Source organism: Pseudophryne corroboree, chromosome 2 (assembly GCF_028390025.1).
Source record: "Pseudophryne corroboree isolate aPseCor3 chromosome 2, aPseCor3.hap2, whole genome shotgun sequence".
NCBI lineage: Eukaryota > Metazoa > Chordata > Amphibia > Anura > Myobatrachidae > Pseudophryne > Pseudophryne corroboree.
The window spans coordinates 220396611-220411403 of NC_086445.1; the positions used below are offsets into that span (position 1 = coordinate 220396611).

At 42.1% G+C, this 14793-nt stretch overlaps 1 protein-coding gene across 3 annotated transcripts in view; it reads right to left on the reverse strand.

Moving 5' to 3' along the window:
• Window positions 1–621: 621 nt before the first annotated feature.
• Window positions 622–14793, reverse strand: part of PIP4K2C (phosphatidylinositol-5-phosphate 4-kinase type 2 gamma) — a 152710-nt gene continuing 138538 nt past the window's right edge. For all 3 annotated transcript variants that reach the window (XM_063952346.1, XM_063952345.1, XM_063952344.1), the window contains exons 9-10: window positions 3982–4085; window positions 622–3619 (exon numbers count right to left, since the gene is read on the reverse strand). In XM_063952346.1, coding sequence (XP_063808416.1) covers window positions 3539–3619; window positions 3982–4085 — 185 coding nt within the window. In that variant the 3' untranslated portion in view covers window positions 622–3538. The remainder of the gene's footprint in view (window positions 3620–3981; window positions 4086–14793) is intronic.

Here is a 14793-nt window from a genome sequence, read left to right on the forward strand (position 1 = left end):
GTGACTAGTTGGGTATTTAATGCCACGGCCGCAGGGCGCTGTATAAAAGTGACCCCCGGCTGTGGCATTATCTGTCCAGCTAGTGGAGCTCGGTGCTGGTACAAAAAATACGGGGGACCCCTACTCTTTTTGTCCCCCGTATTTTTTGCACCAGGACCAGAGCCCGGTGCTGGTTGTTAAAATACGGGGGATCCCCTGTAATTTTTTCCCCCCGTATTTTGGCAACCAGGACCGGCTCAAAGAGCCCGAGGCTGGTTATGCTTAGGAGGGGGGACCCCACGCAAATTTTTTTCGGGTTCTTTACCGTTTTTTCAACATTTTTAAAAATCTAATCAAAATCCGTCAAATCGGCCGTTTTTCGACAGCGGGACTATCAAATTCGTTTTTTATTGAATATGTCGAATTCCGGCACCCACCTGCCGGAATTCGACATTCGAATTGTGTCAAATTTAAAAACGGGCGAAAAAGTGCCGCAGTTCGCCCGGAATTGCATATACCCCATAACCTGCACAATCTAGGATAGTTAGCTACTGTTAATGGGAAAAGAAGCATTATGCAGTGACATACACTCCTCTCTTGTATAATGATTAAAGGTTTTCATACGGGAACAAAACACAAAGCCATTGTTTAATTGCATGTTACTAGTTTTGTTTTTACCCTTGACAGATTATACAAAATGTTAGTCATTAAATTGTACATTTGTGCAAAGGGGAAATATCTTCCTATTTACAAAACATCATAAGGCACTTTTATTGAAATGCTGATAAAAGATTTACATACAAGTTATGCTTTACAAAGTTCTGCTTTTGACAAATTGCTGTGGAGCATAACAACCTTAAATGCAAACGTTCAATATTATGCAACATACAAAAGAATTCAAGGAGCACTGGGCTAAAATATTATTTTTGGTCAGCATTTATAAGTAGCTGAAAAAGTGCATACACCCATCATTTGGTATATAATAGCGGAACACATTCTCTTTTGGATGTTGCGACGTTCGTTTAAGATTTATACACACAAAATAAAGTTTAATTTTAAACATTTTAACAAGGTATATAAAATAAACTAGTATGAAAAGAAAAAGAAAAAAATGTAGTGTGCAGACATCACATTAGATTTTACACTATAGGCACTGCCAGTCATTTTTGTTTAGGCAACATAAGACTGTCTGGTGGGAAAAAAAGTCTGGTAATGTATGTGAGCAAATGACAACCACTGAAAACGGCAATTGTTCAGATTTGTTAAATCAAACGAATGTAACCAATTTTGTTTTCCAGTGTTTGGGAGCAAATGGGAGCTTGTCATTTGCTCCCATACATTACCAGATTTTTGTTCCCACCAGAGAGATTACTCTTTAGGTGTGTACCAAGTAAAAGCATCATATGATATTTCGATCTAATCTATCCTATACCATGGAAAACGCTGCACTTTCTGTATCTGTAACTATACCAAATTCTAGAAATATACAAAAAGAAAGAAAACAAGCCAAAAAAAACCTAAACATCTAAAAAGGCTCTAAACCCAAAATGTTTTTGATTTATTAAAGAACTACAAAAAATCTTCATATGTATGCATTTTAAATAGTTTGAAGGCCATACTGAATTTTCTGCGATGTGAAGCTGTGCACATCACTTTAGAATACGGTGTCCCAACATCACAGATTTTGTTGCGCACCTTCAGAATGCACGGAAAGTGTCCACATTCCGAGGAAGCTTCAAGGCCATCAATATGAACTGCACTGTCACCAAAAGTCACCAAAACAGAAAATAATTGAGAAAACGTTAGGGCACAACCCTCCTCTATAGTGGGTATGTCTCCATGTGTATATTTTAGTAGTACCTCCTTTCTGCAGGACAGCTAAAAACGTAGACAATAAGTGTATATGTAGTGTGCAGCTCTTATTAGGGATCTGCTTTGTGTACTTCCAGATGGGAGCACACAAAATGATGCACAGGTTGCTGTGCAGAGGAATAATTCAGGAACACCCACAGATTAGAACAAGCACCTGTTCAGCACTATATTATCAGTTGAAAAGACCTATTGGCTAAATACACAAAGGCTGCCCCTATTGTAGAAGATGACTTTAACCTCTATGGAATATCGCTCATTTATTTAGTGGAGTGAAAAAAAACTATTTTAGAGTCTCAGTTCTACTAGACGTTCCAACAACTACTAGACCTGGCTAGTAATATACAATTACAAATAACAGCATATAACCAAACAGCAAACTACATTTAGGGTTTTGGTATACTCAAAAAAAAAATATTTAAATTGAGGTTTATGTTAACTCTGTGCCATTAACAATCCGCAAACTGTTGATACTTACCTCACTGAAGAGGTTACTGGTGTAAATCAAATTTTACTAAAATTAAATTAAATGGGTGAGGTTATAACCACGCTTCAGTTATTAGCATAAGTGTTATTTGTGACTTTCCCAGTAGTGTATTATTACTGCAAATGGAGTACAAAATGTAATTTAAGAAAATAATTAAAATGGTTATGAAAAGTCACCTTCAAACTGAAGGTTATATACCCCATACCTAAAGGTACAGCATAATACATCAGCACCATGAGTAGGGAGCCTCACCACATGCAGACAGAAGATTAGCGCGATCACTGCCACGGTATTAAGGGCAGAATTTTACCAACAACCCACAGAAGCAATTTTGAACAATTTCTGAAAAGTGTTCTACGGTTAACTGAAGATACTACCGCACAGGAACAGAGCCATCCGCTGTGTGCTTTCATTTCTTAGCTGTACTAGAGAAAGAAGACCATCTCATTGGTTGCTATGGTTAGCCCTATTACTATACCTTTACTTGTAGAATAGTTTTACAGCAGTCAGTCAATGGTGTCTCTAGTAAAACTGCTTATACATGGTCAAATCTGCCTGTGTGACCACTTGGTTACACAGAGTTCAGTCTGTACAGGCAGCAGAACACACACCGACATATCACTGACATTGGCAAAAATACCGTATTTTAACAAAAACAATACCATAGGTCGATCCAATTATCCGTGATCATTTTACGACAGCCCAAACTCGCACAAAGTGCTCAAAACCCCAATAAGGCTCAGAGCTATTGTGTGCGTGTTTTGGGCTGAAACCAGCCCGCAAAGGGTGCAAGATAGGGTGCCGGTACATCACACCATTTGCTTCTACTAGGATTGACCCCTAACACTGAAATTGCTATTGATAGACGTCAGAGCATCTTAATTGACTGTGGAGCAGATGTAAGTGAAATATCACTAGAAAGGAAGGAACTGCATTGACAGCAGTTAGCTAGGTAGGTAGGTGTGAGCCTAAACAGTGGGTACCACAATGAGCAGCGGTGATGCTTCAATCCTACATTTGCTAGTAAATAGCTGAGTACCATTGCATCAGGATAGATTTCTTCTTTATTTGGTCCACAAATATTCTATTGCTCCAATTGCAGAGTTCAGAATATGTCCATTTTACAGGGCGATCTCCCCCCCTGCTGACACGTTGTCATGCCATTTGAAAGGTAACAATTGCATAGAAATGAAAAATCCCGATTTACGCAAAGATATTTGTGACAAACTCCAGGAACCTTTTCCCATATTGATCAGGATGAACAGTAGAGATCTCAGCTCCAGCCTGGAAAACAGTTAGGACAGGTAAGGGGTGTGTGTAAGACAGATCACAAATATGTATGGGCGACTATGTGGTATATTCCTCTGAAGTAATCTGCATACTAGATCGACATTCCCACTGTAATAAAGGGACCACATAGACTCAAGGTCCAGTCATACATGAGGGTCAAAAGCCAAATTGTTACCAGTCTCGCAGGAGGAATGTAAGAGAAAACTAGCGATACGTATAATCAATATAATATCATAGGAAGCCTAATATAGAACACAGCATTTAGGATTATTCAGCTAGATTGGTGTACCGTACTCAAGGAAACCTAAAGTGCCCATGGCCGTCAGACAATACAGAGGGGGGAGGTTACCACTTACCCCATGCTTTACAGTTTTGGCGGCATGAGCAGCTTTCTTCTTTGCGTCATACGGTGTTAAAATGTCAATCAGTCCCATGAAATAGACCTCCTTCTGTGGAGCACCTGTATAATGGGATGCAACAGGTACTAGTTAACCTAAGGTCAGATACATTTCATCCACAGTGGGACAGTTCACTGCATAGGAATGTTGGTCTTGTCATTTATACATCATGGCTAACTGACATAGCAGGCCATATCTACCATTCTCCATGGTAGGAATAGACGGCTATGTAATTTAGGCAATAGCCTGGGGAGAACAGTGATCTCTCAATGCGGCAACATTGCTCAGGACTTCAACATTTTAGAACGAGCCATTAATTCAGCCATGGTGGGTTTCCGTAGTAGTCAATCTGTATCTATTGATATACAGGTGGAGTCTACAAAAAAACGAAATGCTTGGGACCAGAAGTAATTGGGATTTATCCGTAGTTTGGAATATTTGTATACAGGTTGAGTATCTCTTATCCAAAATGCTTGGGACCAGAGGTATTTTGGATATGGGATTTTTCCGTATTTTGGAATAATTGCATACCATAATGAGATATCGTGGTGATGGGACCTAAATCTAAGCACATAATTAATTTATGTTTCATATACACCTTATAAACACAGCCTGAAAGTAATTTTAGCCAATATTTTTTATAACTTTGTGTATTAAACAAAGTGTGTGTACATTCACACAATTCATTTATGTTTCATATACACCTTATACACACAGCCTGAAGGTCATTTAATACAATATTTTTAATAACTGTGTATTAAACAAAGTTTGTGTACATTGAGCCATCAAAAAAACAAAGGTTTCATTATTTTACTCTTGCTCAAAAAAGTCCGTATTTCGGAATATTTCGTATTTCGGATACTCAACCTGTACCATAATGAGACATCTTCGGGATGGGACTAAAGTCTAACACAAATTGCAGTTGTGTTTCATATACACCTTATATACACATGGGGAGTTATTCTATTAGTTGCGGTGAGTTGCAGCAGCTAAAGGATTTCCCCAGGCTATCTAATTAGCCCCGTAAGCCGGCACTTATCGGGGATAATGCTTTGTGTGCCTCAGGAACAAGAAGGAGAATCCCAGATAACCAGCCCCAGGACACCAGTTATCGGACGATAACACGTGTCTGCGATCTTATCACAGATCCCATGTGTTATCGGCCGATAAATCACCGCATGTAGTAGGATACCGCCCATAGACGGAAGGTAATTTTATACATTTTTTTAAGAATTTTGTGCATGCAACAAAGTTTGTGTATTGTACACTGAACCGTCACAAAGCAAACGTGTCGCCATTTCAGTCACGCTCAAAAATATTTTTTATTTTAGAAATCAGATTTATGGATATGGGAGACTCAAACTATAAATATATGTATGGTGTGAAAATACCTGTGTAGGCAGATTTAATTTTACCTTGGTCACTGCCCAACATTTTATTTGGGCACAGAACACCTTACATCTCACAGTAGGTCATATATAGCCCCATATACTAAGCCTCTGTCATGTTACCAAATTATAATTTTGCTAAGGAGACGTTAATGACAGGGTTTCTGAACTTGACGCGTCCTGTGGACAAAAGACATCTGGTATGAAATGACAAAATAAAATGTGAAAAAGTTGGGGTCGTGGCCTAATGCTTCTGTTTATTGACCTCCTAAAATCCACTCATGTTGGGTGACACAGATCCTAGAGTGCCCTCAGAGCGGTAGGACGGGCCCGGGGCCAGCGCTGCGGAGCCGGGAGACACTGAGCTGGTCTCTGTGGGTTGCAGCCTACCCGAAACCTGGAAGGCGCAGCATCTAGTGGAAGCATGAACCTGCCGGCGCAGCACATCGGGTGCGGAGGTCCGGATACCGGAACCTGACCTTCTGGAGCCTAGGACTCCTGCTCACCTGGGAACTCGCCCTTAGTCACGCTGCCGCCCGGGAGCACTATTAGTTGCGGCCACACAGCGGGAGCACAGGTCTGTGCGGCATCGCTTATCCTGGTGTGAGGACCCAGCTCCTGGCGGCCATCTTAGCTGCAGCTACATCCCATCACAGCCTCAGCAAGAACGCAGTACTGACTGGCAGGGTATATTCTGTTGGTGCCTGGTCGCTCACTGACCCAAGACTCGCACCCCAAAGCTGCCAGGCAACATAAGGGGTGCTTGAAGGCAGTCCCTGGAGATATCTGGAGGTGGGTGAGTCTGCTCAGTAACTCACTGCATGATCCTATCATCCAGTTACATTTTAGTACGCTCTCCCCCCACCTCTCCAAAGTGGTACTCACACTGGGAGTCTGGGGACACTGGGACACAGTTACCTGTGGTCTCCCTCTATACCCACGCTATCACCTGGGAGATATATTGAGGGGTAACTGAGGGGAATATTGCCCCCACATCATTACTCACTGTCCACAGCAGAGGAGGTGGATACTTCCAAGGCGAATTATCAGTACATGCCTTACATTTGCCAGGAGGAAAGTCCGGTGCGTTTGTGGTATGGTCCTGGGAGGAATCCTGTGGACACCAGTTGTATATTGTACCTCTACAACCCACGCAAATGCTGAGGTACACGGCAGGTCCAGTAATGCTGTCCAGTCACAGTTGTTGCTTATGACAACGACCAATGGTACCATCATGCTCTTGGCCCGTCTGCCTCATATGTGAATGTTCTTCCCACCCCCTCCACTCCAAGCATCTGTATACAGTAGTACCCTGAAGTGACACCTCCTGGAAGTCTTTGTACTTGTTTTCACTTGCTTTATTACAACGTACTTCACCAGTGCACTTTGACATATTCAGACGCTGTGACAATGCCGCCCAAACAGCAGAAGGAAACGGCAGGGGTCCACCCTGTTAACTTCTTAAAACCCATTCTCCTACGCATCCTACCAAAAGTGCCTCATCTACCGAAAATGCCCACAAACAGCTATCTGCACTAAGCAGTCGTTTTGGGCCTTCTGCTGCGGCTCCGACTGCACAGGCCGCCCTGGGAGACTATGGTCAGCTCACGATTGGTTCAATGAAGCAGTTGTTGGCCTCCTTCAAAGCAGACATTTCAGCGGAATTTAGATCTGCTCTGCAGGTCTGCCAGCAGTCTATTGACGAAGTGGGCCAACGCACTGACCATTTAGAAACCAAATTGGAGGAAGCGGTTAAATCCCACAACGGGCTTATTACCCTTCATGACGATCTACAAACGGAAGTTACTGAACTCCGTGGCAAGATTGGAGACCTCGAGGACAGGTCGCGTAGGAACAATGTTAAAACACGGGGAATCCCGGAATCTGTCTCTGCTTTAGAACGGAGTTTGTCACGGACCTATTTACTAAACTACTTCCAAATGTATCGCTAATGGATTTTCTACTAGATCGTATACATCAACTACCTAAATCCAGAAATGCCCCTAAGGATGCTCCAAGAGACACTCTAATGAGGTTTCATTACTTTCATATCAAAGAAATGGTGCTCTGTGCGGAACATAGTAACAGTTAATGAGGCTGAAAAGAGGCAAAATGCCCATCGAGTTCAACCTGTAATCTGTTTTAAGCAGAGTTCTTCTGATTCCTCTGAGGAAGTTTTGGGTGACCTACAAATATTTGGGGATCTGTCTGCCGCCACGTTGGCGCTCAGTCTCTCTTTTTACCCGGTAACCAAGGCTCTGCGGAAGGCAGATAACCCTTATCGCTGGGGATTCCCCACCAAATTGATCATCAGGCAAAATGGAGCTATGAGTGTAGTCACCACACCTTTGGCTGGCTCCCAGTTTCTGACGACATTGAACTTGGCGGACAATTGTTCCATACTACCTGCAGGTCCCAGAATTTCCCCTGATTGGGCTACAACGCACCATTCCCAGACTGTAATGTATATTGCCTGTCACTCTTCTTCAGCGTACCTTGAAGTCATGTGTTGTGTTCTCTTCTTATGTTATCTCTTAATATGTTTTTTTGATGTATTTGATATGGTGTGGTAATCAGCTATATGAAGATATTTACTCTTTTGCTGCTGACCCCATCATCTCAACCCGATAACTCTGTATGTACTGGTGTCTCTTATCTCTCTTCCCCCTATTCATTGTTCCATGTACCTGAACATGCCATAGTGGTCTCTGTTCGAGGCCATTGTCTAATTGTACCCTGCTCACGTGATATATATCATTCTGCCCGACTGGTTGAGGTGCACTACTATTATGGCCCCACTTAGACTGTAGCATCTCTGTCTTGGAGTGTAGGGGGTGGCCTCTATGGCCACTGCCTCCTATGTGCTGTCACGTTCGGCGGCCTATAGTTGCACCCTTGTGATGATCAACTTGTCCCCCCCCCCCTCTTTTCTCCATTTTTTTTTTATCTCCTTGCCTATTCCTCTTGTTGAAATGTGTATAGTATATGCTCAGATACACACGTGTTCTCTGTATCATAAACCCAAAGCTAGTCCTACTTCTCAGCTCTCTTTTGCTTTTTCAGTGGTCAACGTAGTCTCCCCTAACGTCAAAGGCCTTTACTCCCGAAATAAACGGAGGCTTGCTTTAGGTCATTTTGCCATAATTAAAGACAATGTGGAAGCTCTCCAGGAAACCCACTTTATGGCCTCCTCTACCCCGCAATTTTCGAATCACAATTTTCCATGTTGTTATATGTCTAATGGTTCCAAGAAAAAGGCAGGAGTGGCCATTTTATTTTCTCACTTGTGTAATTATGTATTAGACAAAGTAGTCATGGATACTGAAGGTCAATATTTAATTCTTACTGGGAAATTGGATGACAAACTGGTCACGCTAGCGGTGGTTTATGTTATAGCAACATAGTTTCAGATGGTTGACAAAAAGACAATTTGTCCATCAAGTTCAACCTGTTAGTTTTGTCCTACACTGAAGTATTAAGACTAATTTTAACTGTGGTGAATGTTTAGCTGTAAACTAAAATACTGTTTTTTTTATCACTATAGTACATGATTTACCAACCATAACCCTGTATATCAGGGCTGGCCAAACCAGTCCTCGAGATCTACCAACAGTTCACATTTTCCAGACCACATAGCTAGTGCACAGGTGTAGTCATTACTAATTAAGATGTGCTGCATTCATTCCTGACAATTCTACAGATCTCCAGGAGGCCTGGAAAACATGAACTGTTGATAGATCTCGAGGACCGGTTTGGCCAGCCCTGCTGTATATCCTTATCCATTAGGAATTTATCAAGCCCATTCTAAAAGTAATGACAGAGTCCGCCACTACTACTCTCTCAGGCAGGGAATTCCAAATGCGTATTATCCGTACTGTGAGGAAACCTTTCCGCATCTGTGTGCGAAATCTCCTCTCCTCTAACCTAAGCGGGTGTCCACGTGTCCTTTTCGATGCTCTTACCAAAAACAGATCCCTTGCTAGCTCGGTGTATTGACTCCTTATATATTTGTAAATGTTACTCATGTCCCCTCTAAATCTCCTTTTTTCAGTGTAAACATGCCTAGCCTATCAAGCCTTTCCTCGAATTCTAGAGTCTCCATCCCCTTTATCAATTTGGTCACCCGTCTCGGAACCTTTTCTAGTTCCAGGATATCCTTTTTGTAGCATGGTGCACATAATTGTGCACAATATTCGAGATGTGGCCTCACTAGTGATTTATATAATGGAAGTATAACACTCTCATCCCTTGCATCAATTCCCCGCTTAATGCATGCTAATACCTTGTTTGCCTTTTTTGCTGCATTCCTACTTTGGGTACTACGATTACGTTTGTTATCTATGTGAACACCTAAATCTTTCTCCAGTACAGAATCCCCTAGTTTATCCCCATTTAGTATGTAGTGTTCTTGCTATAGAAGTGCATTACCTTACATTTGTCTATATTGAAACTCATTCTCCATTTTGAAGACCATGTTTCCAGTTTAAATAAGTCGTTCGGAAGAGACAACATCCTCCACGGAATTTATAACCTTACACAATTTGGTATCGTCTGCAAAAATTTACACTATGGTCTCTAGACCTGCTTCTAGATCATTTATGAAAATGTTGAACAAAAGTGGTCCAAGTACATACCCCTGTGGCACACCACCTTAGTCCATTTTGAAAAAGTTCCATTTACCACCACTCGCTGTTCCCTTTTATCCAACCAATTACTCACCCAAGTGCAGGTGTACCGTAGCCCAAGTGCTCTTAAACTTGTAGATTAGTCTCATGTGAGGTACTGTATCGAAAGCTGTAGCAAAGTCACATCCACCTCTTTACCCTGATCTAGGTTTGCACTATTTCATAAAAGCCTATTAATTTAGTTTGACATGATCTATCCTTCACAAATCCATGTTGGTTCCTATTAATAACCTTATTGGTTTCAAGGAATGTCCCGTAAAATACCTTCCAGTACTTTCCCCACTATAGGATATAAGACTTACTGGTCTATAATTACCCGGTTCAGATTTACTTCCCTTTTTAAATATTGGCACTACTTCTGCTAAACACCAATCTTTGGGAACCATGCCTGATGTTAGAGAGTCCATGAAAATCAAATATAAGAATCTTGCTAATTCGGATTGAAGCTCCATGAGAACCCTTGGGTGAATTCCATCAGGACCAGGTGATTTATTAATCTTAATTTTTTTAATCTGTCACAGACGTCTTCCTCACTTAAATAAGCACTTTGCAGTGGGACAGTCCCATTGCTGAGGTTATACGTCTACCTGGCTATCTGGTCCGCTCAGGTGAATACGGATGAGAAAAACTTGTTCAATTCTTCTAAGTCAATGTCATTTTTCATTAGGACGCCCAACTTGCCTTTTAAGGGGCCTATACTCTTTCTTTACTCTTTTGCTGTTGATGTATTTAAACAACTTTTTGGGGTTTGATTTACTTTCCTTTGCCATTAGCTTTTCTGTTTATATTTTAGACACTCTGATTTAATTTTTAGCATATTTTGTTACAATCCTTATAGTACTGGAATGACTCCGCCTTCCCGTCTGATTTACTTTTGGAATGCTCGCCTCTTTTTGGCCATTAGTTCCTTAATCTTTTTGTTAAGCCACATTGGTTTAGAATTACTCCTTTTGCTGCCCGTGGGAATGAATTTACGAGTATAACTAGCAAGCAATGTTTTTAAAACATCCCATTTCTCTGTGGTATTCTTGCCCTGAAACAAAATATCCCAGTTAATATCCCTTAAAGCTTCCCTCATCATGGCAAAGTTGGCTTTGCTAAAGCGAGTCTAAGTTGAGCCTATATAGGGCTGTTTGTAAAAACGGATACTGAATGTGACCATATTGTGGTCGCTGTTCCCCTACTGTAATATTCGTATCAATTCCCAATTGTTTGTTAGTACCAGGTCTAAGATTGCATTGAACCTAGTAGGTTCCTCGATTAATTGAAGTGATCATTTAGTGTGTTTAAGAACCTATTACACCTAGCAGTATCACATGAATCATTTGTCCAATTAACCTCTGGATGTTCTTAATGTCAAACAAGTTTTGTATATTATAAAATGTTGTACTACCCTCCAGTCTTGCCTCAATGGTTCACGGTTACTTCTTGGGGATTTTAATTTGGTCCTAGTTCCCCGTCTAGATAAATTAGCCGCCCAATGTCCCTTAAAAACTCTCCCAACCTGGGATCACTCCCAATCATTTAGACGCATTTTGTAGGAGTATGGCTTTATGATGTATGGAGGGTGAGGAACTCTAACTGTAAAGATTACAACTTTTATTCCCCGGTCCATGGGTCCTTTTCTAGAATACACTTGGCATTATAGGATAAATGGACATTACAACATATAAGGAAGGCCACCATACTGCCAGTCTTATGGTCGACCCATTCGGCCCTAAAATTACGGTGGGACTTGACTTCTTCTAGTCTTCCCCGCGACCCTGGCGCCTTGGCGAGTACCTACTGAAAGATAAAGAGGCAAAAGCTACCATTGCCCAATCTTTATCTACCTACAAAGAATGTAATGATCCTACTAATACGTCCGTACTTAATAACTGGTGTGCCCTAAAGGCAGTAGTTAAGGGCTCCATCATCCAAGCTACGTCCCGACATCGCAAATCACTGAGTAGACAGCAGGACAATGTCAAGGCTCGCCTGACAGACTTGGAAGGCAAACTTAAATCCTCCCCCTCTAATAAGTCGATCTACAGGGAACTGCTTTGCACCAGGGAAGAATGGAACATCCTGACTCTGAAGGAGGTTCTAAGAATCTTTTTAGGCTGAAACACAAGTTCTGTACGCAAGGGAATAGAAAGGATAGCATGTTAGCCAGAAAACTTAAGAGGAAAAGTGGCAAATGAAAGAGTTAAAGAAGTCACCAATGCCAGAGGGTTTCTGACCTCTCAGATATCGCTAACACCTTTGCAGAGTTTTATGCTGCTCTATACCTCCGTACAGATCCCTCTACCCCGCAGTCATCTGCTGACGAGATTGACGCTTTTATCCAGCTTAGATCACCATACCCTACAACTATTGGAACGTCCCTGGACTTCCGAGGAGATAAGACTGGTTATTGATGGCCTTCCATCGAATAAGGCCCTTGGCCTGGATGGCTTCATGAACGGGTTTTATAAATGTTTTAGAGATGTCCTGGTCCCAGTTTTAGTACCCGTTTTTGACGAGGCTTTGTCATCTGGTTCATTCCCATCAGAAATGCTGGAAGCCAGAATAGTAGCTTTTCCTAAACACGGCAAAAACCCAACCACCCTTTCTAATTATAGTCCTAAAGCTCTACTGAACTCTGATGTAAAGATATACGCAAAATTGATAGCTAATATGCTAAATCCATTGCTCCCTACCCTTACTAACCAGGACCAAGTTGGATTCGTTCGGAACGGTTAGGCTCCTGACAATATTAGGAGGACTATTGATATTTTGGACGCCTTCTCTGCTTCGACGGAGCCTATTTTTCTGCTTTCGCTGGATGCAGAGAAGGCGTTTGATAGATTACATTGGGGATATTTAAAAGCTGTTCTGCTTACGTTAGGTATTGCGGGAAGGGCCCTAACCTCTGTTAATACACTTTACACTGACCTGTTAGCTAGGGTATTCATAAATGGTATGCTCTCTTCAATATTTACGATTTCCAATGGTACTTGCCAAGGCTTATTTCCTCTGGTCTTTGTACTGGCTATAGAACCCCTTGCGGAATCTATCCGTGTCAATCCCCAGGTGAAAGATCCGGCTCTGTTTTGCAGTATGTATAAGGTGTCTCTTTGTGGATGACGTTCTCCTCACCATTACTGAACCTCATTCTTCCCTTCAGGCCCTTCACAAAATTTTGTGAGCCTATTCCTCTGTCTCATATTACAAGCTTAATGGCTCCCAAGCAGAAGCTCTCCCGATTAATTTCCCTACTACAGTATCCTGCTTAATACCATGAAATCTCAATATGATTATGCCTGGCAAGTGCAATGCCTGAAATACTTAGGCAGCCACATCCCTCCCAAGGTTTCAGACCTAACTTTATGTACTTAGCACCGCCGTCCCCCCCCCCCCCTCCCTCTTCTTGACTAAAATAACGATGTTGACAAATGACTGGATGTTACACAATATATTGTGGTTAGGCCCTATTACAGCCCAGAAGACTGTATTGCTCCCCAAGTTGCTATACTTATTTGGGACTATCCCTTTATTATTGCCCAATTCCTTACTGACCAAATTCAACTCTGTGTTTGTTCAATATGTATGGAAAGGCAAGAAACCTAAAGTTGCCCGTAAAATAATGTCCTTACCAAAACCAAAAGGGGGATTGGCTTTTCCCGATTTACATTTACACCAGACGGCATGTGTACTGGCCCCACTGGGAGCGTAGTATGAGGTGGATACCCCCAAATCATGGGTTTCCTTGGAAAGAGGCCTACTCTATCCTTTCCCCCTATCTAGTGTTTTAGGACGGCCCATTTTGGAAGGTTTGAACTTAATCCCGAGATCAGTTGTGGTTTAATCTGCTCATAAATCCTGGCTTGCTTTGGTAGTTTTATTACCAGAACGCTCTCTCCCTTCACTGGATTTCTCATTAGATGGAGTTGCCGGGTCAGTCATTCGACTTTTAAAATTCCCAAGGGGCTAGAACCCTTCAAGAGGTAACGGAGGAGGGTATTTTGATGTCCTACACCCAAAGGAGACTTTTCTAAATATCTCCAGCTCCGACACTGGCTTCAGAGTGTAACCCTGCCTCATAGTAGAGTGCTAACGATCCCCAAGTACATCAATGCTTTATGAGAGCAGACCACAGAGGTACAGTGTCCAGATGGTATTCCCTTCCACTGCTCCCCATATCCAGTGAAGCTTAGCTCTCAAGTAAAATGGGAATCTGACCTGAATTGTACTCTTACGGATGAGGAATGGCGCTCTGTATTTAACACTTGCTTCCGTGTGTCTAAATTTGTGTTGCACACAGAGCAGTTTTATAAACTTCTACATCGCCAATACCTAACCCCTGCCCTTCTACACTCTATCTGACCAACTATCCCCAATGACTGCTGGCGATCATGTGGTAAAGCAGGTACACTCATCCATGAGCTCTCTACTGTCAAGTCTTTAGTCTCATTTCTAGGATTGGCGATTACCCGGTTCCTCCCCAACCTACACTGGCCCTGCTACATTTATATCCCCTGATCATACTCCCATGAGCTCGATATGCATTGGGCCACATCCTGGTTGCCGCAAAGTTACTTCTAGCACGTAACTGGCGCACCCGTTATTCCTACAATCTCTGCCACTGAAGCTGCGGTCCAATCTCATTTCAAATTCGAGATAGCAGGTGTGACCTTTGCCCCAGGGAATTCCAGGCATGCCACGTAATGGGCGGT